The following is a 25,196-nucleotide window of genomic DNA, read 5'->3' on the forward strand; positions in this document are numbered from 1 at the left end:
TAAACAGTGTGAAATAAAACTTTGTATTCTTTTTGTTCATGATGAAATTATGTGGCGGCTGAAAGACTGAAGTGGACGTAACTATTTTGATTGAACAATTATAAATCTGTATATTTTCGTATTCTTGTTTTTTTTTTAAATCTTTTTAAATATATTATATTTGGGACATTTAATTCCTAACATTAAGTTAGTTTATATTTTAGTTTATATCGGAAAAAAAATCTTCTTTCATCTATTCTTGAAATTTCGAAAGTAAAATAATATCTTACTCCAAATCTAAAATGCTATATAAGAAATGAACCACTTGAAGAGTTGAACAACTTAAAGAGTCAAAACTAAGAAGATATAATTTTTCTTAAATAATAATAAATACTCAAATTAAATAAAAGAATTGATGTAGAAACTATATGATATCCTCCCAATGCTAACGCATCACATTTATCACCTCCATTAATAGTTTTTGATAAATACTCACCAACTTAAATATTTTTCTCATAATCTTCTTGCATAAAAATTACATTCTATTTTAGAAGTACTAAATTAGTTTTAAATATTAAAAAGTTTATTACTTGTACATGAATATTTTAAAAAAGTCTAAGAACTATTAAGTTGTTTCAATTATTTACAAAACAAAAATTAGAATTATTTAAAATGAATATTCATATCCATATGGACCATCTCCAATAAGATTAGATAATCGGTTGGTGTCAATCAGTTATGACGGTGAGATTTCAAGATCGACTTCATATAAATATTGTTTTAAATATTTTAAATCATATTTACGATAAACTTATTATAAAAATTTTAAAAAATAATTATATTATTAACTCAAGATATTTATTTCCTTTAAATTTGTCTTTAAAATAAATCATTTTTTTCTCTAACATATCTTAGGTAGTATATAAAAGTTTCATGTCAGGCCTAATGAGTATTTTTCTTTTCTTTCAATTTGATAAAGAAAATTATTCAAATTAAATCAAAACATTATTTAACAAATAAAATCTATAGTTAAATCATGATCTCATTTGAAATATATATATATTACATAAGTTTATAAGTTTAATTATTTTTACATAAGGAATGTAAAAAATACAAAATATCGTGTCATGTCGGTACACAATATGGGGATCAATATAAATAAAAGAAAAGACCATTAAAAAAGGTTTTAATTTTGTTAAAGTAGTGGGGTCTGTACTTTCCAAATTTAAAATAAATGAAAGAAAATTACAAATAATATGATACTATCTACTTCTATCTTATTTTTGTCTTAAAAAAATTATGATACTTTTGAGTTCCATGATTATTAACTTTACACCATTCATATATTTTAAGTATGTAAAAAAAATATATTGAACCAAATAAATTCGATTAAAATTTAAAATTTAGAAGATTTACACAATAATGGGATAAGTGTTAATAATTAAACTTCTCTTAATAGTTAAGTTCAACCATTAAACTATAATAAACTATTATATAAATCTTTTTAATCTTGATATTTTTAATCTTATTTTTTAAATTTAAAAGATTTTTTTTTTAACGGATGGTCTTGCAAATTAACAACTCAATATATTTACTCTAATAAAATGAATTGTGCGTTATAATGTAAATACTAAATTATTTGAAAAAAAATTAGGTTTATATAATTAAATATTAGGAATACATAAGTGTGAAGGTTAAGTCAAATGATCTTGTGGACTCTATTATTGAGTTATAAGTTTGATAGATATGAGTGTAAACAAAATCAATCACCGTCCAAATCTATCCGATCTAAATAATCTAAAATTCAACCAAATCAAATCCTTAACAATTGATAAAATTATCAAACTTAATCCAAAGATTTGGTTACTTGATTTAGTAGTGGTCAAATCGACTGAACAAACAATAATAGTTAAAAAATTTTTAAAAAAATCTAAGTTAATTTAGTTACCATTTATAATTAATATCTAAATATTTTTGTAATAATTAAGTTATTAAACTTTGTTATTTTTTTCAAAACAATTTTTATTTTTATGTATAATTAATTATATTATTTAAAACTATTTATTTGATAAACAAATAAAAACGATCAAATTAATTAACTCCACCTAACATCTTCTAATCGATCAAAACAAAATGACCAACAAACCGAAATCGGTTGTACATCTAGTGTACAACTTGACCGAATTGCTTACATTCCTAAATCTTATGTTAAACTTATTTAGATACATTTTTTTTTCAAACAATTTATTTTAATGTATAATTATATTATTTAACAATATTTTTTGAGAAACAAATAAAAACGATCAAACTAATTAACCCGACCTAACCAATTTTTTTTAAGAGCATCTCCATCTAATTCAACCCCTAAACTTAATTTAGGCATATCTTATACATCAAACTTATTTATATAATTTATTATTTTAATTTATTTATATAATTTTATATAACTTCATTCATTTATGAAATATTTTTTATATAACATAAATTTATAATAATGTTCAAAATTGACAATAATGTTAAAAAAAAATTATAATAATGTTAAAAAAATATTATTTTAGTTTTTTAATTATAATTTTTGAATCATTAATAATTTTTTTTAATTAATTTATAAACAAATTTAAAATAATAGGGTAATATTAAAATATTGTGATATAATTTATAACATTGTAAAATATATGAGGTAATATTAAAAAGTTACAAAAGTTGATGTAAATAAGAATATTATAATAATATTATTTTAGGTTTGAGAATGAGTTTTTCGGTTAGAGAAGAATTATTGTTGGATGAGACATTTATATCGAAATGAGTTTAAAAATTAATTTTTCAGTTGGAGATGGTCTAACGATCAAACCAAATTGACAAACAAACGTAAACCGATTTTAACAGTTTGTTTGTGCATTTAGTGTACAACTTGACCGAATTTATTACGCCCCTAAATCTTATGTTAAACTTATTTAGATACATTTTATTTATTGTTATTATTAAAAAATATTAAGTATATTTATATTATATAATAATGCTTTTGACAAACAAATAAAATCAGTTAAACCAATTCAATCAATTAAATTGATCCGAATAATAAGAGAACAAAAGTCAACAATTTAATTATTTAATTATGAATCTTGTATATACAAACAAATATATTTTTAAATTGTATTTATAGGACTTAACAAACCATATTTGTTTTTAAAAAGAAAAGAAAACCAACCTTTCTTAAAAGAGGAAAGAATTTATGAGAGAAATAAAAAAATAAAATTTACTTTAATGATTAAATAAGTATAAAATAACAAAGGAATTGTGGGACCGCTTACTCCAATCAATGTTCTATAGTTCTTTGTCTTCGACATTTATTTATAGTGTTTAATATCCATGTTAACTTAAGAATTAATTAGCATCATTATTAAGTTACTAATTCAATTTTAAAAGACAGTTATTCTCTCTTTGTCCTCAAAAGAAGCTAGTAATTCAATTTTAAAACCGATTTAATTTTTTTACTCAAAATCTGTAACCCATAAAATCCACCTGAGAGAGAGAGAGAATGAGTGATGCTCATTGTCGGCTGGTTGGGACTGAGCTAAGACCCATTCGGATTTACAGCTTATCAATGGCTAGATTCTTAAAGACATCACCACATTAGAGAGAGAGATAAGATTATAGTGACAGAGTACAATCGATTAAGGGGAAAATGAAAGCAAATGGGCATTCTGGGTGTTGGTTTCTTCACAAACACACAGACATTCTTGCTAAGATTGTCATCTCCATCCTCTTAATCGGTGTGGGTTTCAGGGTTTTCTCTCCAAGATTAAACCCTTCACCATCTATTGCAGAAAAAGAAACGCCTTTTCTTCAAGAAGAAGAAGAAGAATCAATAGCGGTTACTTTTGATCCACCTGCAAACCCAGATCAGATCTCTATTATTGAAGGTGAAACATCTTTTTTTAACTCACATGTTTCACTAGAACTAGTCTGAATCTGATGATGCTTAATGTTTGTGAATCAGAAACAAAGAAGTGTGATCTGTTTAATGGTGATTGGATCCCGAACATTGCTGGTCCTGCTTATACAAATGAAAGTTGTAGCTTAATTGAAAACCATCAGAATTGTATGATGAATGGGAGACCTGATACTGGTTATCTTTATTGGAAATGGAAGCCTCGAGATTGCAATTTGCTTGCTTTTAATGGAAAGAGATTTTTGAAGATGATGAGGAATAAATCTTGGGCGTTAATTGGTGATTCTATTACTCGGAATCATGTTCAGTCATTACTCTGCATTCTCTCCAAAGTAAGCATTTTCTCTTGTAATTCTTAATTTCTTATGCTAGCAAAGCTTCTAAGAGTCATTCTCATGTGAAAGTACCTAAATTATAGTGGGGTCATGGTCCCTGTATCATCTAAACTGTATTGATCACTCATGGTCATGAAAAGAAAAATGATTTAACTTTTTAGATGTTAAAATTTGTATTAATAAAGTTGTTGGAATTGGACATGTTAGTTAGAACCCATAATCTCTTTAAAGCATGTCTTTAAAGAACCAACTCAAACAAGAATCATCACTCTCTTTTGTAGATTTAGATGAGATGAGATGAGATCACGTTTGAAAACATAATTTAGTCTTGGAATTTTATTGACTGTTTCTTATTTGGATCCAAATTCAGATCTAGATCTATAAACAAAAAGTGTTTAGGCTTTCCACAACTATTTCATATTCAACATCAAAAATTTGTTCACTTTCAAGGCAGTCAAAGTGCTGTTGGTATTGCCCAGTTTAGAGATTCTACCAATAAATGTAGGTTTAATATCCATGATGACCAGGATACTTAGAGTTAGAAAGGTTTGAACATTATGTAATGAAAAAATTTTAGGGGCTTCGCATCTAGCCTCGAATTCCTATTTCAAAAGAAGAACATAGTGTAAGAAATTTTAAAAAAAAATACCCTTTAGAAAAAATCGAACCCAGGACAAAATAAACAATGTTTATCTTAAAAATCACTTCACTACTAGTCTATTCTAAGTTTTAAATGATTTGGATATATAAAGGTTTACATTGATCGCAGCCTTTGATTATGGTTGTTTTCTCATAGTTATTCTTATAAAGAATACAGATATGATAATATTCGATATAAATTAAATATGCTAGTAATAATTAAGAAAACACGTAAATAACACAATATATTTGTGAAAACTTAAGAGCGGAGAAAACTAAGGGTCGAGAATACAACTTTTCATTATGTTGTTAATAGTAGACTACAATTTGAGAAGATTGACGACTTATTTATCTTACATTATAATTTTTTTTAACTAAGACTATATATTTAAATGTCATATGATTGGGACTAAGTGGATTAGTTTGAAATATTTAAATTTTCTTTCATCAAATCACGAGCCTAATCTTAGACTTCTCCGTGTCACCATAACTTATGTTTTCAGTTTTAAAATACTTTCAAAGTGTTGTTTTTTAAACCAAGTGCCCCATGATCTCATTTTAAGGAATCATTACACATTTCTCATTTTAAAGCATCATTACACATTTTTCATCTTGTAACATCAAGTACCTTATGATGAGCATAAATTGTCACCAATATGTTGGAAGTAACTAAGTTGTCTTTAAACTTATATATATATATATATAATTAGAAGAATCAAGAACTTTCAAGTATTGAATCGACACGTTTGTTTAAGTTAAGGGACCGGAGTGTATCCCTTTCATTTATCAATGGCTTGTATATTTCCGTGGCTTTAAGAACACTATCCATTTGGCAAAATACTTTAATCTTTATGAACATTTAATTCTCCAACTAGAACTGAAATATTTCCCCTGACTTTAGGTTGAGCAAGCCATTGAAGTGTACCACGATTCTGAGTATAAATCGAAAAGGTGGTATTTCCCCTCCCACAACTTCACTGTCTCGGTTATTTGGTCGCCTTTTCTAGTAAAAGCGGCCATTTTCGAGAACAACGACGGTATCTCTACATCTGAAATCAAGCTGCAGCTTGACAAACTAGACCAAACATGGACCAAACAATTTCAACAATGGGACTACATGATCTTCTCAAGCGGTAAATGGTTCATAAAAACCGCAATCTACTATGAAAACAATACCGTTTCAGGCTGCCATTATTGTGCCAACAAGAAAATAAAATCCATGGGCTACAATTCCGCTTATCGACAGGTCCTTAAGAGCGTATTTAACTTCATCTTGGAATCAAATTACAAAGGCATGATTTTTTACCGAACAACAACTCCAGATCATTTCGAGGACGGGCAGTGGTTTTCAGGTGGGAGCTGCCGAAGAACGGAGCCTGCTAAGGAAGGCGAGTATAAGCTAAACGAGCTGATTCAAATCCTGCGTGATGTCGAACTTGAAGAATTTGCAGAGGCTGAAGCTCGAGCATTGGAGAAGGGTATAAATCTTAAACTCCTTGATCTAATCGAGCTCACTTTGACGAGACCAGATGGACACCCGGGGCCTTACAGGCATTTCCAACCCTTTGCAAAGGATGAAAACGCGAAGGTCGGTAGCGATTGTCTACATTGGTGCTTGCCTGGTCCGATTGATTCGTGGAACGATGTGATTATGGAGATGGTACTAAATAGGTAGAAGAATGTAATCTCAGGCTGTTTGATGTTGATGGCATCTGTGTAACAAAAGTAGTATTATCATATCAATGGTTTGAGTTATCTTGCATTCAAGTGAACTAATTTGTGCCCTATTAGGTATTTTACCACTATGCACTTGTAAAATTGTTGTAAGCTATTCAATAGTGCCTTATCTATATATATAGTTGGGGAAATTTGATAATATAACCCTAAAAAGAAGGAAAATTTGATATTTAACCTCCATAATAAAGTTTTTGTTTTTTAACCTTTTTTTTAAATTTTTTCCAATTTTACCCTTAATAACCTTTTTACTTTTTTTTTATTTTTTTTTATTTTTCTTTCTTTTCTTTTCCTTTCCTCTTCCCCGCTTTCCCTTTCCCCCGACCGAGTTACACTTCCCCTTCTTCTTCTCCCAAGCCGGGATCCGCTGCGCACGACAACACTCGACTCCCACGATCGCCGACTCCCCCTCGAGCCCAAGCCCCAGCCGGACGATAGCCAACCCCGGCGACGCTGAGCTTCCTCAGGTTTTCACATTCTATTCTTCCTTTCTCGTTCTATTCCTAAATGCCGAACAAACCTGAATGTTTAGTTAGGGTTCACCTGAACAAACCTGAATGCTTAAAAACCTGATTACTTTTAGAGTTTTAGTTTAGGGTTTAGTGTGGCGTGGGCGTGGGGCGTGGGGCGTGGGGCGTGGGGCGTGGGGCGTGGGGCGTGGGGCGTGGGCGTGGGGGGTGGGCGTGGGGGGTGGGCGTGGGGCGTGGGCGTGGGGGGTGGGCGTTGGGCGTGGAGGGTGGGCGTTGGGCGTGGGGGGTGGGCGTTGGGCGTGGGGGTGGGCGTTGGGCGTGGGGTAGGCGTGGGAGTTGAGCGTGGGGAGTGGTTTTGAGTGTACAAGCATTTTGAGAAGTCTTTGGCTATCTGTCCTTTATGCATTGTGAGAATTTGTTGATTATCATTGCTTTCTTATTTAAGAGTGATAATAATTTCAATTTTTTCCCTCTCCCTAAAACTATGTTTGCCTTATGATTATTTTATAGGATCCATCTGAGGATGCGGTTGTAACAGTATGCGGGCATATATTTTGCTATCAGTGTGTTTCAGAATATTTAACTGGAGATGACAACACATGTCCTGCCCCTAGATGCAAAAAGCAACTTAGTACCGACAGAGTATTCTCCAAAGCTACCTTAATTAATTGTATTTCAGAAAAAACTGAGAGAGATTCTGTGGACAAATCCCATTTTCGAGAGACATCTAATGTCATGAAGAACGATTTCACTTCAGCTAAAATAAAGGTTGTTCTCGACATTCTTCAATCACGTCATAAGACAGAGCCTTCTGAAATGATTGATGATCCGAAGATCCAATACCTGGGTAGTTCTTCTTCTGATGCTGGAAGACCAATAAAGACAATAATTTTGTCTCAGTGGACAAGCATGTTGGATTTGGTTGGCCATGCACTGGACCAGTCTGATATAGAATTCAGGAGGCTTTATGGGAGGTTTCAAGAGATAGGGCTGAGGTTTCTGAAAAATTTTCAATAATTTTCTTACCAATCAATATTTTGATGTCTGTGAAATAGATATTCAATCGTATGCATTCAATTGTTACATTGTAGATAACGGTAATGGTGATGTCACTAAAGGCTGGAAACCTTGGGTTGAATATGGTGTCTGCTTGTCAAGTTATCCTTTTGGATTTGTGGTGGAATCCAGCTACAGAAGACCAGGCAATTGAAAGAGCTCATAGAATTGGACAGACGCTGCCAGTTACATTATTTCGCCTAACTATTAAAGACACGGTTGAAGATCGGATTTTGACTCTCCAGGTAACTTCTTATATGTGCTTTCTTAACCCATCATATTTGAGATTTTTGCCTATTTGGGATTGTTTTGGTTTGGAAGTTCAAATAATTTGCTTCTTAACCTATTATTTCACAGGACGAGAAGAGGAAAATGGTTGCATCTGCCTTTGGTGAAGATCAAGTTGGTGCATCTGCAACCGGGCTAACAGTGGAAGATCTCAATTACATTTTCCTTGGCAGAACGTAATATTATTCAACTGTCTTCACTTATCATATTTTGAATGTGTTATTTTGGCAGAAAAAAAGAAGTCGAAAGTACATTAGTCATGTTGTCTTGAAAGTTAATTATAATGGCTACACTTGATGCTTAGAATTGTTTTTTAGTCCCCATCAAATGCACCTTAAAAGATGTATATAGCAAGGTAGTCATGTTTAAGTTATTATTTTTTTCTTGTTGCTCAATATACATAGTTCAAACTTATATTATTTTACTCGTATGCCAATTTCCTTATTGAATGGGAAAAGCTGTGATATTATCTGTAGGTTTTAAATAAATGCTGTCAATTTTGTTAAAATGTTAACCATTAATATTAATAGAGTAAAAAAGTTATCATTTTCATAAAATCAATGAACTCACATACATGCTTTCTTCTTCAATAAATAAGAATACAAATTGCTTACATAAAAATAAGTATCAAGTCTTCAAAGTTTTACAGCCAATGATGAATGATAGTGTACCTGTTTTATCCTACAAACATTTTTCAAATTCTAGAGAAGACCAAAGTTCTGTCGGTGTCGTGTGAAGACTAGCGAAACTCGTCATGATTCTCAAAGTCGTCTTCCTCTTCCTCGCTGAATATAGCACTATAAAACACATAGGGGTTATCTATCATTTCTGTCAAGCTTAACTTTCCATCCTTATCCGAATCAGCCTGCAATCATTTCTGTTGTTTTGCATAATAACGCTCTGATGGATGAAGTTTTCCAATGACCGGTACCAATTCAATGTCCGACAAGTATCTACACCAAAAATAGTAAGTTTATTATGTAAGATTCTTACGGTTTTAATAACAGCACAATGATGAAAGAAATGAACAAGAAAGATCAGACAACCTGTTTGCGTCCTTATCAAGCTGTGCAAACAACTTTCTGGCAGGGGCCTCTCTTGCATCTTCAGATTCTTGTTACTCAAAATTTACAAGTTTCCTAAAACTGGAGGATACAAAGTTTGAGAGATTTGGCTCTAAATAAATTCAAACTACTGTATGAATAGTGAAAAAATTTATATAATCGAGTCTAGAAGTATCCAGAGTCGAAACTTGCCCCCATCAAACGACCCCTGAGGAAAGACGTAATACAAGCTGTCTTCCAATAACACTGCAAATTAAAGAATGTCACAGACAAATAATGAATCAAGCAAGACTTAACCAATTTGGAAGAAAATAAGGAGTATTCTGGCGGAGATCAAACCTTTTGGCATAGTAATATCATAAGTTCGGCTAATATGAATGTTTGGACAATCTCTGAAATAAGAACCATAGAAGGCCATAATCCATAACCAAAAGCTGTCAATAGCCGACCTCGAGTATCCAAAACCTGTTAAACAAAATATTATCCTTCTAATTGCAACACAAAGACTTCAAATCAACCATTTTACTTCAATTCATGTCAGGCATATTCCATTTTTTTTACAGAAATTGTTAAATTTATAACGACAGGTTAATGCTTCCTGCCTAAAAGTCTCAAATTGACATATTTTAAGGTAGGTCAACTAACAAATTATCAGAGGACACAAAAGATAGAGATGACAACATAATACAATATTACTATCCATTGCACGATAATCACACATTTGGATTTTGATTAACTCAGCATATACAAAAAAAGAGTTCAAGGCAAACCTAGAGAACCCAATGAGCACAACTCAAGAACCTTGCAACTCCCAGGGCAAACACATAGTGAGCAGTAAAAGGCTCAACAATATTTGGAGTCAAACACGCAAACAAGAATTAACCTACTCTCTGCAGAACTCAACGATAACAGTAAAAAATTATTGTAAGATCATTCTTGCCTTATATTTTGCATCACCCAGAGCTGAAGAAGAACAGAAACAGCTTCTAAGTATACACAAAATGCATAAAGGACAAACAGCTTCTAAGAACATAGTTTTAGGGAGAGGGAAAAAATTGAAATTATTATCACTCTTAAATAAGAAAGCAATGATAATCAACAAATTCTCACAATGCATAAAGGACAGATAGCCAAAGACTTCTCAAAATGCTTGTACACTCAAAACCACTCCCCACGCTCAACTCCCACGCCTACCCTACGCCCTACGCCCAACGCCCACCCCCCACGCCCACCCCCCACGCCCAACGCCCAACGCCCAACGCCCAACGCCCACCCTCCACGCCCAACGCCCACCCTCCACGCCCAACGCCCACCCCCCACGCCCACGCCCCACGCCACACTAAACCCTAAACTAAAACTCTAAAAGTAATCAGGTTTTTAAGCATTCAGGTTTGTTCAGGTGAACCCTAACTAAACATTCAGGTTTGTTCGGCATTTAGGAATAGAACGAGAAAGGAAGAATAGAATGTGAAAAACCTGAGGAAGCTCAGCGTCGCCGGGGTTGGCGAGCGTCCGGCTGGGGCTTGGGCTCGAGGGGGAGTCGGCGATCTTGGGAGTCGAGTGTTGTCGTGCGCAGCGGATCCCGGCTTGGGAGAAGAAGAAGAAGGGGAAGTGTAACTCGGTCGGGGGAAAGGGAAAGCGGGGAAGAGGAAAGGAAAAGAAAAGAAAAGAAAAGAAAGAAAAATAAAAAAAAATAATAAAAAAAAAAAAAAAAAAAAGTAAAAAGGTTATTAAGGGTAAAATTGGAAAAAATTTAAAAAAAAGGTTAAAAAACAAAAACTTTATTATGGAGGTTAAATATCAAATTTTCCTTCTTTTTAGGGTTATATTATCAAATTTCCCATATAGTTGCCATAGGCACTAGAAAAGAACAATAGTGTAACTACAACAAGAATCATCAAACTCACACGCACAACAAGTTGATTACCTTCCATCGGGTCCCCACCCTTATGTCACAATCACGCATTTTTCTTTGTGGGTTATTTAGATGTTATTGTCACCAGGCTCAGGGGATTTTAGGACAAATTCTTTAACCATTTTCTCTTGTAAGTTGGTAATCTTATTTGCTAAAAATTACACTTAAATAATATAAGAATACAATACAATCATAATAGAATAGATACAATATATTATTTAATGATATGAAAAAAATCTTCTCGTTTGCTCCTAGACTTGTGAAATTACAGTTATCTTAAACATTTTTACCGTGTTCCGTTTGTGCTAGAGAGTTTCGTCGGTGACTGCTTCCTAAGGTACAACGAAACCTACAATGATTTAGCACAGAAAATCACTACAACAACGAACTAGACAAAAATACCTATATCACAATCACCGGGTTTTGCACAAAAATGGTCGAGTCAAGAAACTCGAAGAACACTCACAAGAACACTCACAAGAATACTCACAAGAACAAGGAAATACTTTTAGAATTCTAGAGTGAGAAGTGATAAGATAATGTGTAGAGAGAAATACAAGATGAATGGATATTTATAGTTGAAAATTAAATTCATAATCAATTTTTAATCCAACGGCTACTAATCCATCATCCATTCATCCAACGGTTATCCTTGCTTTTCTTTTCATCATCCTTGCATGTTACATTCAACAATAAGTATTTTGTAGTTATAATAACAATTAACACCATTTGTTAATTCCCTCATTCAAAACATTAATGTTAATTGTAACAATTAATAAATTTAATTCACAATGAATTTGATGTGAATTTCATTTGAATTAAATTTCACCTTAATTCACATCTAATTTTGATGTGAATTTTATTTGGATTAATTTCACTTTAATTCACATTTGAAATTCATGTGAACTTCATTTGGATTAATTTCAAAATTAATTCACATTTGAATTTGATGTGAATTTTATTTGGATTTCACCACTAATTCACATTTGAATTTGGTGTAAATTTTATTTACTCAAATAACATTTCCATTTAATTAATGGAATTAGTTTAATTCTAAAAATCCCCCACATTAATAGAAATTGAAATATTAACCCGGTGAAATGTTCAATAGTTGAATTTTACATAGGATAGGTAGGTGTAACTCTTTGAACTTTCCCTTATTAAAGTATATAACTTCACAAGCCGATTAGTAGACTCAATGTCTTTGAACTATTCTGTCTTTTGTGTAAACGATTACACACTTTCACATAGAATTTTTCTTGATACATGTTAGTTCTCATGATTGTGTTCGTTTTGGCCATGAACGCTCGCTTGATTTAGTGAGAGGGTCTAGAATTGAGTCGGACAATTCTTTCGAAGTGGCCACACTTCTCTCTCACATAAGTGATCTCTTTGTTCACAAAGAATCATTAAAATTCATGTGCTTATCCTTTCCCAAAATACTATTTTATCGTAGGATTTTTCACCCATAGTAATATACCAAGTTCAGTACAATTAGCTTGTCCCATTGAACCTAGTTATTGCGATCTTCAGTCATCATATATTGGGTTTACCTTCATACTAACTTATTGTAGGCTTAAATTCCATTCCATGTGAGGACTTTAACACCAACTCTCTATTTAACCCTTTGGTTAGCGGATCCGCAATATTATCTTTTAATTTTACGTAATCAATTGAGATGATTTCAATAGAGAGTAATTGTCTAATGGTAATATGTCTACGACGTATATGTCTAGACTTACCATTATGCATATGACTATTAGCTCATCCGATCGCAGATTGACTATCACAATGAATATAAATTGCTGGTACGGGCTTAGACCACATTGAAATATTTTTTAAGAATAGACGTAGCCATTCAACTTCTTCACCAAACTTGTCAAGAGCTTTAAATTCAGATTCCATCGTGGATCTAGCAATAACAGTTTGTTTATAAGATTTCAAGATATAGTTGCACCTCCAAGTGTAAATACATATCCAATTGTTGACTTAGAGTCTTTCATATCTGAAATCCAATTAGCATCAAAGTACCCTTTGATAATAGCAGGATGTCTCGTGTAGTGCAGACCATAATCATGAGTATTTCTCAAATACCTAAGTAATCGTACAATGACTTTCCAATGTTTATTACTCAGATTACTCGTGTATCTACTTAGTTTGCTTACTACATAGGCTATATTTGGTCTTGTACAACTCATTTAGTACATTAGACTCCCAATAATTCGAGAATATTCTAATTGAGAAACACTCTTTCCACGATTTTTAGATAGATGTTGACTCGTATCTATCAGAGTTTTAGCCAATGCAGAATCATCCTTGTTAAAATTTTCAAGGATCTTATCCACATAATGTGATTGACTTAGAACTATCCCTTCGGATGTTCTAATCACTTTGATTCCAAGAATCACATCAGCCAATCCCACATCTTTCATGTCAAACTTTGAATTTAATATATATTTAGTGGATTTAACCATTTTATCATTACTTTCAATGATAAGTATGTCATCTACATAAAGACATAAAATGACGTAACTATTTTTTGTGTCTTTAATATAAATACATTTATCACATTCATTGATCTTAAAATCCACTTAATATAATAACATTGTTAGATAAAATTAGATCGGTTCACATAAACCTAACTTAAATAAACCTTCCATGCAGGAACAAGGAACCGGACCGGTCAAACAAAAGAACCGGCTAAAGAAAACTAGCCGGTCAAGTCACTAAACCGACCAGGAACACTTGGAACATGACCGCACAAAGAAAGGATCGGCAAAAGCTTAAAACCGGAAACATCAGACAGCCGATCAGCCACAAGGCAGAGGAATAACCGGAAGAAGTCCGGTTATATCACTCACACCGGAAGCCATCCGGTTAAGTCGAATGACCGACCAGTACAAGAAGACAATTCGGGTATCTGTTGAGAATGATACCAAAGGAACAGACTGAACACTTCCATATCCATACAAGTCTGAGGAAAGTCTGCAGGCTGTAGAAGAAAGTCCTACAGGATTTTTCCACTTCGGGATAAGTCAGAAAGGAAATCTTCCAAGTACAGACAACTGTCTAACAGACATTGTCCACATTGAGTAAAAGACAAACCTAGCAGGTTTGTCTTACACACCGGAAGAACAGACCACCAGGTCTGAGATTGACCGTCAGGTCTGAAAAGATGACCGCAGGGTCTGAATCACTGAACCTCTGCACCACTGCTCAGCCAATCAGATTCAAGGAAGTGAAATATGACCGTTGGCATATTTCACCTATAAAAGGGGCAGTTGAAGAAGAGTAAATGCGGGACAAGTGAGACAACTAAGAGTATTTAATTTACAAGTGAATACAGTGTGTTCTATCTCTAGAGAAAGCCTGAGTGCTAAAAGTTGAAGTGTGTGTATTTTACAATTCCGGTGTAAATTGTAAGAGTGTTATCGAGCAGGAAATAAGTCTCGATCGGATTGTATTTTTGTATTCCTTAGTGAATATCCTTCTCGCGGTTTCGAGAGGAAGGGGTGACGTAGGAGTTTTATCTCCGAACATCCATAAAATCGGTTTTGTCATTTACTTTCTGCCGGTTCCATTATCTAACCGACCCGTACCGCTATAACCGACTTAACTCTATCCAAGCCGAATCACCAGGTTACCGAAACCGACCCATCAATTTTCAAACCTTCATCATCCGAAACCGGTTCTGCCTATCATACAAGTGTGCTGCTTCAACCTGAAAGCAAACCTCTTCCGCGCTTGAACCTAGTTCAAGGGTTTGTGACAGGTTGTGTAGTATTGAAACCCCGGTGTTAATCTCTAACCGGATTAACCACCACCCTTCGAGTGAGAACCGTTAACCGGTCCAACCCCGGTCCTCCAGCGGCTATCTAGATCCTAACAATTGGTATCAGAGCCAGGTAGTTTCAATACTCAAGCAAGCATGTTTCAGGATAGGCCTCCAATGCTAGAAGGTGATGACTTTGCCAACTGGAAGGCACGCATGCACCTGCACTTAATTACCTTGGATGATGAAATGGAGTCCATTCTGACCGAAGGACCGATATTCATTGATAAGGACAGAAAGGAATGGACGGCTGAAGATAGGAGAAGAAACAACCTGGATAATCATGCTAGAAACCGGATCTCCAACAGTGTGGACAGAAACACATACTGCAAGATCAGAGACTGCAAAACCGCGAAGGAGACATGGAACACGGTTATCCAGATCTTTGAGGGAAATGAAAGAACAAAGGAAAACAAGATAATGGTGGCTATACAGAAGTTTGAAAGCATCAAAATGAAACCGGGAGAAACAATGAAGGAGTACAGTGACCGGTTCACTAGCGTGTTAGATGAGCTAGCAACTCTGGGCAAGAGGTATGACAACAAAGAGGTCATCATGAAAGCTTTAAGATCTCTTCCAAGTGCATGGGACATAAAGACAATGGTAATGAGGGAATCAAAAATCCTACGTAAGATGAAACGACACGATGTATTCGAAGATCTTAAGGCATATGAGTTCGAAATGAGATCTAGGACTAAAGAAGAAGTATCGGCATCAACATCAACCAGAGCACTAATCACATCTACAGAACCGGTTGCACTCGCACCTGCACCTGCACCGGCACCTGCACCTGTACCGATCAGAACCGCCGAACAATTCACCGAGGATGCCATGGCTATGCTTGCACAGAAGTTTGGAAGGTTCATGAAAAGGAGCCAACCAACAAACTACAACTATGGTGACAAATCCAATGTAAGGTGTTATAACTGTAACTGTTTGGGACATTTTAAGTGGGAATGCAGGAAACCAAGGAGGGATGACCGGAAACCGGATTACCAAAATAACCGAAACAATTATCAACAAACCGGTGAAGGAAGTGAGGTACCGAAAGCGCTGATAGCCGATGATGGAGGAAGCTTATGGGCTCACAGTGACAGTGATGATGAACTCACATGTCTCATGGCAAATGAGGAACAGGTATTTGACTCTCCCTGTGAAGAATTTACTAAAGATGAGTTATATAATACATTGAATGACATGGTAGAAGAGTATAAGAACCTACTAGCCATGCTACCTAAGCACCTCAACATTAGAACCGATCCTATAGTACCCATTCCGACAGAACCAGAAGTACCCATTATAACCGAACCGGAGATCATAAAACCTAATGAAACCTCCACCTTAGAAACCAAGTTAGAACCTGAACCACCACTTAGTACCGAACAGCCTAGTGAACCGGCTAGAGAACTAACCGAAGAAGAAAATGCCCGACTCCAATATAAGATGGCTGCATATAAGAGATCTAGTGATATAGTAAAGAAAATGTGTAGTCATTACAGACATCCCCGTTGCAAGTTTGGCCTAGGATACACAGAAGATAGCTCTAAAGACCAAAAACCCGTAGAGAAAGTAAGGTTTACAAGAAGTAACCTCCCTCTTATAAGATTCCTTAAAAGCTCCTAGACCGCTGAAGAAGAGTTGACCGCATACTATAGGGAAGAAAAGCTAAAATACGACTATGTTGGTCCAACCGACTCTGAGAAGTGGCTTGATCCTGTAAAAAGAAAAGCCGAAATTCTCAAATATATGAAAGCCAATCCTGAACCGCATAGGTCAAACCGAAGATCACCAAACCGAAAATCACCATCATTTAAGACCTTTGTAGAAAAACCGAGATACACAAGACCAAGTGCCAAAAGGACGGTTAAAACCCTAGCAAAGAAGACTGTCCGGTTTGTCAAGGTTTGGATACCCAAGGGACTAATCGCATGTGGACCCAAGTAAATGTGAGTACCAAATAGTTGTAAATATGTACATTTTGCAGGACCTAAAGAAACGGCTAGGAAACTCTGAATGGTTCTTGGATAGAGGCTGCTCCAGGCATATGACCGGGAACAACAACTTGCTAACCGACATCAGAATAGAAACCGGTGCTCTAATCACTTTCGGTGACAACTCAAAAGGTAGAACCGTGGGCAAGGGTAAGATTGTCCATGGTAACTTAACTATTGATAACGTATTTTTAGTTGAAAACCTACACTTTAACCTGCTTAGCATTAGTCAAATGTGTGATGCTGGATATACTGTAGAATTTCTTAAACATGCATGCTTAGTTAAGAACTCTCAAGGTATTGTACTGTTAACCGGAAATAGGTTAGGTAATATCTACAAGGTAGACTGGAAAACTAAAGTAGAATACCCTATATGCATGATAGCTAAGACTGATCAAACCTGGTTGTGGCATAAGAGACTAAACCATCTGAATATGAAAACCTTAAACTACATTCGCGGTAAAAAGCTAGTTGAAGGTATTCCTGATATAGTATTTAATCAGGATAAGGTTTGCTCAGCATGTCAAATGGGTAAACAAACTAGGTCAACCTTTAAGAGTAAAGGAAATATACAATCTAGCCGATGTTTAGATCTTCTTCACATGGATTTATTTGGACCGATTCAGGTTGTTAGCCTAGGAGGTATGCTTTACACCATGGTAGTTATTGATGATTATTCTAGATTTACATGGGTAATATTTTTACCATCTAAACGTGAAACTGCATCAAACCTGATTACACTTCTTAAACGCTTGCAAAATGAAAAATGAACTCGCATTAATAGCATTCGAAGTGATCGAGGTACCGGATTTACCAATAGTACATTAACCGCATATCTTGATGAATCCGGCATTAGACACGAGTTGTCTAGTGCTAGGACTCCTCAACAAAATGGCCTGGCCGAGAGAAGAAACCGGACTCTCAAGGAAGCCGCACGGTCCATGATAGCCGATTCGGGCATTGCTCAGAAATTTTGGGCTGAGGCTATCAACACTACATGTTATACACAAAATCGGTCTCTGATTAACAAGTTTCATAACAAAACACCTTATGAGGTTTATTTTAACAGGGTTCCCAAACTTAAGTACCTCAAAATTTTCGGTTGTAAATGCTATATACATATAAATGACAAAAATCAACTCTCTGTTTTTTATGCAAAAACTGATACCGGGATCATGCTAGGTTACTCAGCAGTAAGTAAAGCATATAGAGTGTATAATAATAGAACTTCAACCATGGAGGAAACACTTCACGTTGTTTTCGATGAATCGGTTGAAAGTAATACTGCATCATGCTTTGATCTACACAACAGATTGGAAAACAATAATATCCATTCTGATAGTGAAGATGAGACTCCGGTCTTCAGGCGGTTTGTCCATGACCAAATGGGGAATATTGAAACCCAGCCGGATCAAGCTGTACCACAACAGGAAGCTGACACTTCGGTTCAATCCGAGGAAGTCGGTCGGTCTGACAATCCTGTTCAGCCTACCGACATGTCTAGCCTTGATCAAGTAAACGGTAATTTGGTAGACATCCCTGAACTGAACCTCAGAAGAAACAGTAAACATCCTCCTGAGCAAATTATAGGTGACCCTTCAGAACCTGTTCGAACTAGGGGTCAACTTCTGGAAGGATACTTTAATTCCGCTTTTATATCCCAGATTGAACCGAAAAGAATAGATGAAGCATTGTCAGATCCGGATTGGATCTTGGGAATGCAAGAAGAGCTAAACCAGTTCGAGAGTAGTAAAGTCTGGTACTTAGTCCCTAGACCGAAAGATCAATCGGTCATAGGAACAAGATGGGTATTCATAAACAAACTCAATGAAGACGGTTTGGTCACGAGGAACAAAGCCAGATTAGTGGCACAAGGTTACAAACAGGAAGAAGACATTGATTTTGAAGAATCATTTGCCCCTGTAGCTAGGATTGAAGCCATTAGAATTTTTCTAGCCTTTGCTGCTTTCAAAAACTTTAAGGTTTTTCAAATGGATGTTAAGAGTGCATTTTTGAACGGTGACCTACGTGAAGAGGTGTATGTTGAACAACCACCCGGTTTCAAAAGCGCTGCATTTCCAAACCATGTATACCGGTTAAATAAAGTTTTATACGGTCTAAAGCAAGCACCTAGAGTCTGGTATGATACACTAACTGCATTTCTGTTACAACATGACTTCACCATCGGTTCGGTGGATAAAACGTTGTTTAAATTTGAAAAGAAGGAACATATCCTACTTGTTCAAATATATGTAGATGATATCATTTTCGGTTCCACCGATCCTAAGCTATGTGATAAATTTTCAAAAATGATGACTGACAAGTTTGAAATGAGTATGATGGAAGAATTAAGTTTCTTCCTAGGTCTTCAGGTTAAACAACTCAAAGAAGGAACATTCATAAGCCAACCTAAGTACACCAAGGAGCTTCTAAAGAAGATTGGAATGGACACATGCTCTTCAGCGGCTACTCCAATGAGCTCATCGATTAAATTGGACAAGGATGATGAGGGCCAATCGGTAGACCAGATCGCTTACCGGGGCATCATCGGTTCTCTCCTATACTTGACAGCGAGTAGACCGGACATTCTATTTGCAGTCGGTGTGTGTGGGAGATTCCAAGCAAATCCAAAACAATCCCATTACACAGCCGCAAAGAGGATACTGAAGTATCTAAAGGGCACACCCGATGTCGGTCTGTGGTATCCAAAGGACTCGTCCTTTAACCTAACGAGCTATTCGGATGCAAACTATGCAGGTTGTAAGATTGACAGAAAAAGCACCAGCGGAACATGTCAGTTCCTAGGTGACCGACTTGTGTCATGGCATAGCAAGAAACAGACATCGGTGGCCACATCCACTGCAGAAGCTGAATACCTGGCGGCCGGAAGCTGTTGCTCACAACTCCTTTGGATACAACAACAGCTGAAGGACTTCGGTGTCACAGCAGAAGAGTCCCCGATCTTCTGTGACAATACGAGTGCCATAGCAATCACTTACAATCCAGTTCTCCACTCCAGAACCAAGCATATTGACATAAGGCACCACTTCATCCGGGAACATGTCACGCTGAAGCATATCCGGCTGGAATACGTACCGACTGATCAACAAGTAGCCGATATCTTCACGAAGCCTCTACAGGAAGCTAAGTTCTCTCAATTCAGACTTACTCTCGGTTTAACCGACATTAATCAGATCCTTCCTAAGGACGCTTAAAGGGAAACCGATTCGGACAGATAAAACCGGCAGCTCCTCCTAAACTGTTGGACTTCAACTTTTCAAGGTACCTATGGAAGAACCGCCCGGCCTATCAGATAGAGTAAACCGACCGGCTACTTGGTGCATGCACCAAATAACCGCATCGGGATGAACAACTGATAGCTGACCGGTTCGGAAGCAGGCTATCTTAGATCATTTGAATTTCAAACAGAAGTGGAATAATTATCAGTGTTTAAAGATATCTGTTCTGAAACATTGCCCTTTCAAAGTAAACTGGTCGCACCTAAAAAGACGTGAAGATCTGATGATATCTTTCACAGTACAGGTCTATGACCAACACTCTAGACTGCAAACATGCCTATTTCTCTCTCTAAATTCTCAAACTCTCTCAAGCGGTTATCTGCACTTATTCTCTTCAAACTTTCTCAACTCTCTAAGATGGGGCGCAACTCGGCTCTGTTCAAACACTTGACTCAAGTGGATTTCGAGGAAATCCGACAGAAGGGAACGCCTGCGGCAGTAGAAGTTATTAACCTGCGGCAGTAGAAGTTATTAACCGGGTAGCCGAAGCCGGTCTGGAGCATTTTCTCGACGGTCCCCATATTTTATATAGAGATGCGGTTGAAGAATTTTTCAACACCGCAACTCTCTCTGACGACAAGATCACCGCAACTGTAGGCGGTACTGAATTGGAGCTAACCGAGGAATCGGTGGCGGAGAGCCTGCGCCTTCCAACAGCCGGCTAGGATGCAACGACGGACATAGAGCTCAAAACCTTCGAAGCAGCATGCCAAATACTCTCGGCGACTAAGGAGCCGATAAAAGTATCCGGTAACAAATCGACGTTGCGACCGGAGTATATACCGATTTGTGATATCTTCACAAAGGCGGTTCAAGCAAGAGGAGGAAACTACAGCAGCCTAACCAAGGACAAAATCAGGATGTTAGTCGGCCTGATAGAAGGCAGAAAGGTGAACTGGGCGAAGGAGGTGTTCAACAACTTGAAGGATATGGTAAAACCGGATTCCACCCGGTCATGGGGATATGCTGTTCCTCTCGGTAAAATCTTCCTTCACCATAACCTCAAAATCGGTCCCGGCATCACCATCCCATCAAGAAGCCTAATCAGAGCCAAACAATTCCTGGAAAGAAAGCAATCGACCCCCGGTTCCACAGGTGGCCGAAAGAAGACAGCCGGCAAGAAATCGGCCCCGGCGAAAGAAAAGGCTGAAAGCAAAGGGAAAGAGAAGATAGTATTCTCAGAACCGCAACAACAAACGGAGGAGGAAGAGTCGGCTTCCACATCTGAAAGAACCGAATTAGAGAAGACCGATGACGATAGACCGGACGATGAAGAGCATTCAGGCCAAAGTCCCGACAACACCAGTATGGGCGCAAATCATGAGACCGCCGAGGGCGGTGAAGAAAGCAGTGAAGAAGAGGAGGAGGACGAAACGACAAAGGCCGATAAGATAGCGCGCAAAACCCTAAAGGTCATTGAACAGCGAGCTGATAAGGTTGGCGAGATATACCGGGAATGGCACGAGCACCGGTTCGACAAACGGTATAGGCACATCCTATCGGGCTACACCGACGAGGAATGTTTCCAAAGGCTGAGGGAAGTAGAGGACGTAGTCATGGACCTCACAAACTCCGAAACCATTCACGAGGCCCTGGGCCGAACCTGCCTCTTAAGACCGCGAGCACAGCTACGGAAGCTAACCATACGGATCCGGAAGATTACGGCAAGGTTCGAAGAGGTAACATCGGAGGACATCTTAACACCGTTGGTGTTGGAAAGGCTTGAGAAAGCGAGAGGGGAACTCGTTAAAGAAATAGAGCGGCTGGAGGTGATGTACAAACAAAGAGAAATACCGCACTATATACCTCCACGGATCGAAAAGAGTCAAACTAATGAGGCAACCCCTCCAAGGGCGAATCCGGCAACAGATGACACCGATGAAAGGACGGACCCTCCTCTCACCGGGCAATCTCCACATAAACAACCGGAAGTCTCCGAACCGGGTGTTACTGAGGAAAGGGTCAAGTTCCTTATCCAAGAGTTTGCATACTCCGCGGCTAAACGCCTCAAAGAAAAGATGCGGAGAACCATTAGCTCGGCACTCAAGTTCGCCAACAAGACGAGGCAACTTTTGTTAAGAACAGATGACCGGTTCTCAGAAATCGAAGATGATCAACAGAAAGAAGCGGTTCTGCGCAGCAACCACCTTAGGTGAACCGTAATTTTGGAGGATACGACCTCCGAGATAAAAGAGAACTTTGACCGGCTTGAAAGAGAGACCGATGAAAGACTGACAGAGGTTACTAAGGATCTGGTCGGCACAACACTTGATAGGGTCTCCGATCTTGAAAAGAAGAATGCGGGTCTCGAGGCCGAACTCAAGGCGCTTTCCGCACAAGTTGCTGAATTACTCAAAGCAAAAATAAATGCGGATGCCGCTGTTGTGGAGGCCAATGCCCGAGCGGCTCAAGAAGTCCAGGATGCGCTGGACAACGAAGCAAGAAAAGCGAAGGATCCACCGCAACTTGCCGAAGAGGAAGAAGCCGAGCGAGTACGAAGGACAGAGGTTAAGTTCCCGGGATTTGCAAAGTCGGTAGCCGCTCAAGCTGCGAAGGATGCTGAGCGGTTAGAAAGGGAAAGACAGAGGCTAGAAGGCTTTGCAGTTGCTAACGAGAAGAAAAAGGCAGCCTCTTCCGCTTCGGTTCCAGCAAAGCGGAAAAGAAAATCATCTAAGAAGGACCTAGTAACCGGGCTGCTGAAGGAGGTCACCGAAACGGTTATTGAGGGTCTACCGGATTAGGCTGCTCACGTCTAAGAAGAGGATGAAGAGCACCTACAACCCCGGTCTACAAGACAACGAGTCTCTGAATCAGCCAGTCGACCGCAACCGGTGAAGAAAAAGCGGAACAAGAATCTGATGGCCAGCTATGACTTCTCGGACTCGGAATAGGGGCTCTCTTTCTCTTAACTATGCCTATCTTAATGTTTCTATATAATATTTTCTATTTTCGGTTATATATATATAAAGTTATTTTTGAAACCGGCCTACACTTGTAAACTTACATGGTTTTGATAATTTTAAATAAAATAATCAAAAGGGAGAAATTGATAAGATAAAAGATAAGACTTTTCCAAAATTTTTCGAAAAAATTTCTCCTAAGTTAGTTTCAAAAATCCGGTCAAAGAAAGAACCGGCCTACGTTTGCAAACTTACATGATTTTGATAATTTTAAATAAAATAATCAAAAAGGGAGAAATTGTTAGATAAAATTAGATCGGTTCACATAAACCTAACTTAAATAAACCTTCCATGCAGGAACAAGGAACCGGACCGGTCAAACAAAAGAACCGGCTAAAGAAAACTAGCCGGTCAAGTCACTAAACCGACCAGGAACACTTGGAACATGACCGCACAAAGAAAGGATCGGCCAAAGCTTAAAACCGGAAACATCAGACAGCCGATCAGCCACAAGGCAGAGGAATAACCGGAAGAAGTCCAGTTATATCACTCACACCGGAAGCCATCCGGTTAAGTCGAATGACCGACTAGTACAAGAAGACAATTCGGGTATCTGTTGAGAATGATACCAAAGGAACAGACTGAACACTTCCATATCCATACAAGTCTGAGGAAAGTCTGCAGACTGCAGAAGACAGTCCTACAGGATCTTTCCACTTCGGGATAAGTCAGAAAGGAAATCTTCCAACTACAGACAACGGTCTAACAGACAGTATCCACATTGAGTAAAAGACAAACCTAACAGGTTTGTCTTACACACTGGAAGAACAGACCACCAGGTCTGAGATTGACCGTCAGGTCTGAAAAGATGACCGCAGGGTCTGAATCACTGAATCACTAAACCTCTGCACCACTGCTCAGCCAATCAGATTCAAGGAAGTGAAATATGACCGTTGGCATATTTCACCTATAAAAGGGGCAGTTGAAGAAGAGTAAATGCGGGACAAGTGAGACAACTAAGAACATTTAATTTACAAGTGAAAACAGTGTGTTCTATCTCTAGAGAAAGCCTGAGTGCTAAAAGTTGAAGTGTGTCCTCCAGCGGCTATCTAGATCCTAACAAACATGATAAAATTTCTCATGCCATTATTTTGGAGCTTGTTTTAAGCTATACAAAGACTTAACCAATTTACAAACTTTGTTTTCTTTTCCTTGAGCCGAAAACCCTTGAGGTTGATCTATATAAATTTCTTCTTCCAATTCTCAATTTAAGAAAGCTGTTTTACGTCCATTTGATTAACTTCTAGATTGCGCAAAGAAGCAATCATAAGAATCAATCGAATATAAGTTATTTTCGTAACTGGAGAATATTATCAAAATAATCAAGACCTTCTCGTTGGTGATATCCTTTTACCACCAGTGTTGCCTTATATTTATCAATTGATCCATCAGCTTTCATTTTCCTTTTGAAAATCCATCGGCAACCTAGTGGTTTATTTCCTGGAGGTAGATCCACTAGTTTCCATGTATGGTTTTAAAAGATAGATTATATCTCACTATTAATTGCCTCTTTCCATTGAAGCCCTTTAGATGAGGTAATTGCCTCATTATACGTTTGAGGTTCACTTTCCATCAAAGGTAATAAAATATAGACCAAATAATTTGTCCGTTCTAGCTCATTTACTTCGTCTAAGTTCAACCTCAACTTCATTCTCCTTTTCTTGTTCATCTAGTTCAAGAAA

At 37.0% G+C, this 25,196-nt stretch overlaps 1 protein-coding gene, 1 long non-coding RNA gene and 1 pseudogene across 2 annotated transcripts; 2 read left to right on the forward strand and 1 right to left on the reverse strand.

Moving 5' to 3' along the window:
• Positions 1-3,514: 3,514 nt before the first annotated feature.
• On the forward strand, positions 3,515-6,670 carry LOC124925442 (protein trichome birefringence-like 24). Its single transcript, XM_047465442.1, has 3 exons — positions 3,515-3,902; positions 3,980-4,263; positions 5,807-6,670. Exons 1-3 carry the CDS (start codon positions 3,665-3,667, stop codon positions 6,578-6,580), a joined length of 1,296 nt encoding a protein of 431 aa, XP_047321398.1. The 5' UTR covers positions 3,515-3,664; the 3' UTR covers positions 6,581-6,670.
• A 315-nt stretch (positions 6,671-6,985) lies between these two features.
• Positions 6,986-8,689, forward strand: LOC124927934 (annotated as a pseudogene).
• A 325-nt stretch (positions 8,690-9,014) lies between these two features.
• On the reverse strand, positions 9,015-10,371 carry LOC124927829. Its single transcript, XR_007098436.1, has 4 exons — positions 10,288-10,371; positions 9,857-9,982; positions 9,500-9,763; positions 9,015-9,406 (listed from the first exon to the last, which is right to left on the reverse strand). It is a non-coding gene; the product is annotated as an uncharacterized LOC124927829 (long non-coding RNA).
• Positions 10,372-25,196: the final 14,825 nt, after the last annotated feature.

Source organism: Impatiens glandulifera, chromosome 2 (assembly GCF_907164915.1).
Source record: "Impatiens glandulifera chromosome 2, dImpGla2.1, whole genome shotgun sequence".
Taxonomy (NCBI): Eukaryota; Viridiplantae; Streptophyta; class Magnoliopsida; order Ericales; family Balsaminaceae; genus Impatiens; species Impatiens glandulifera.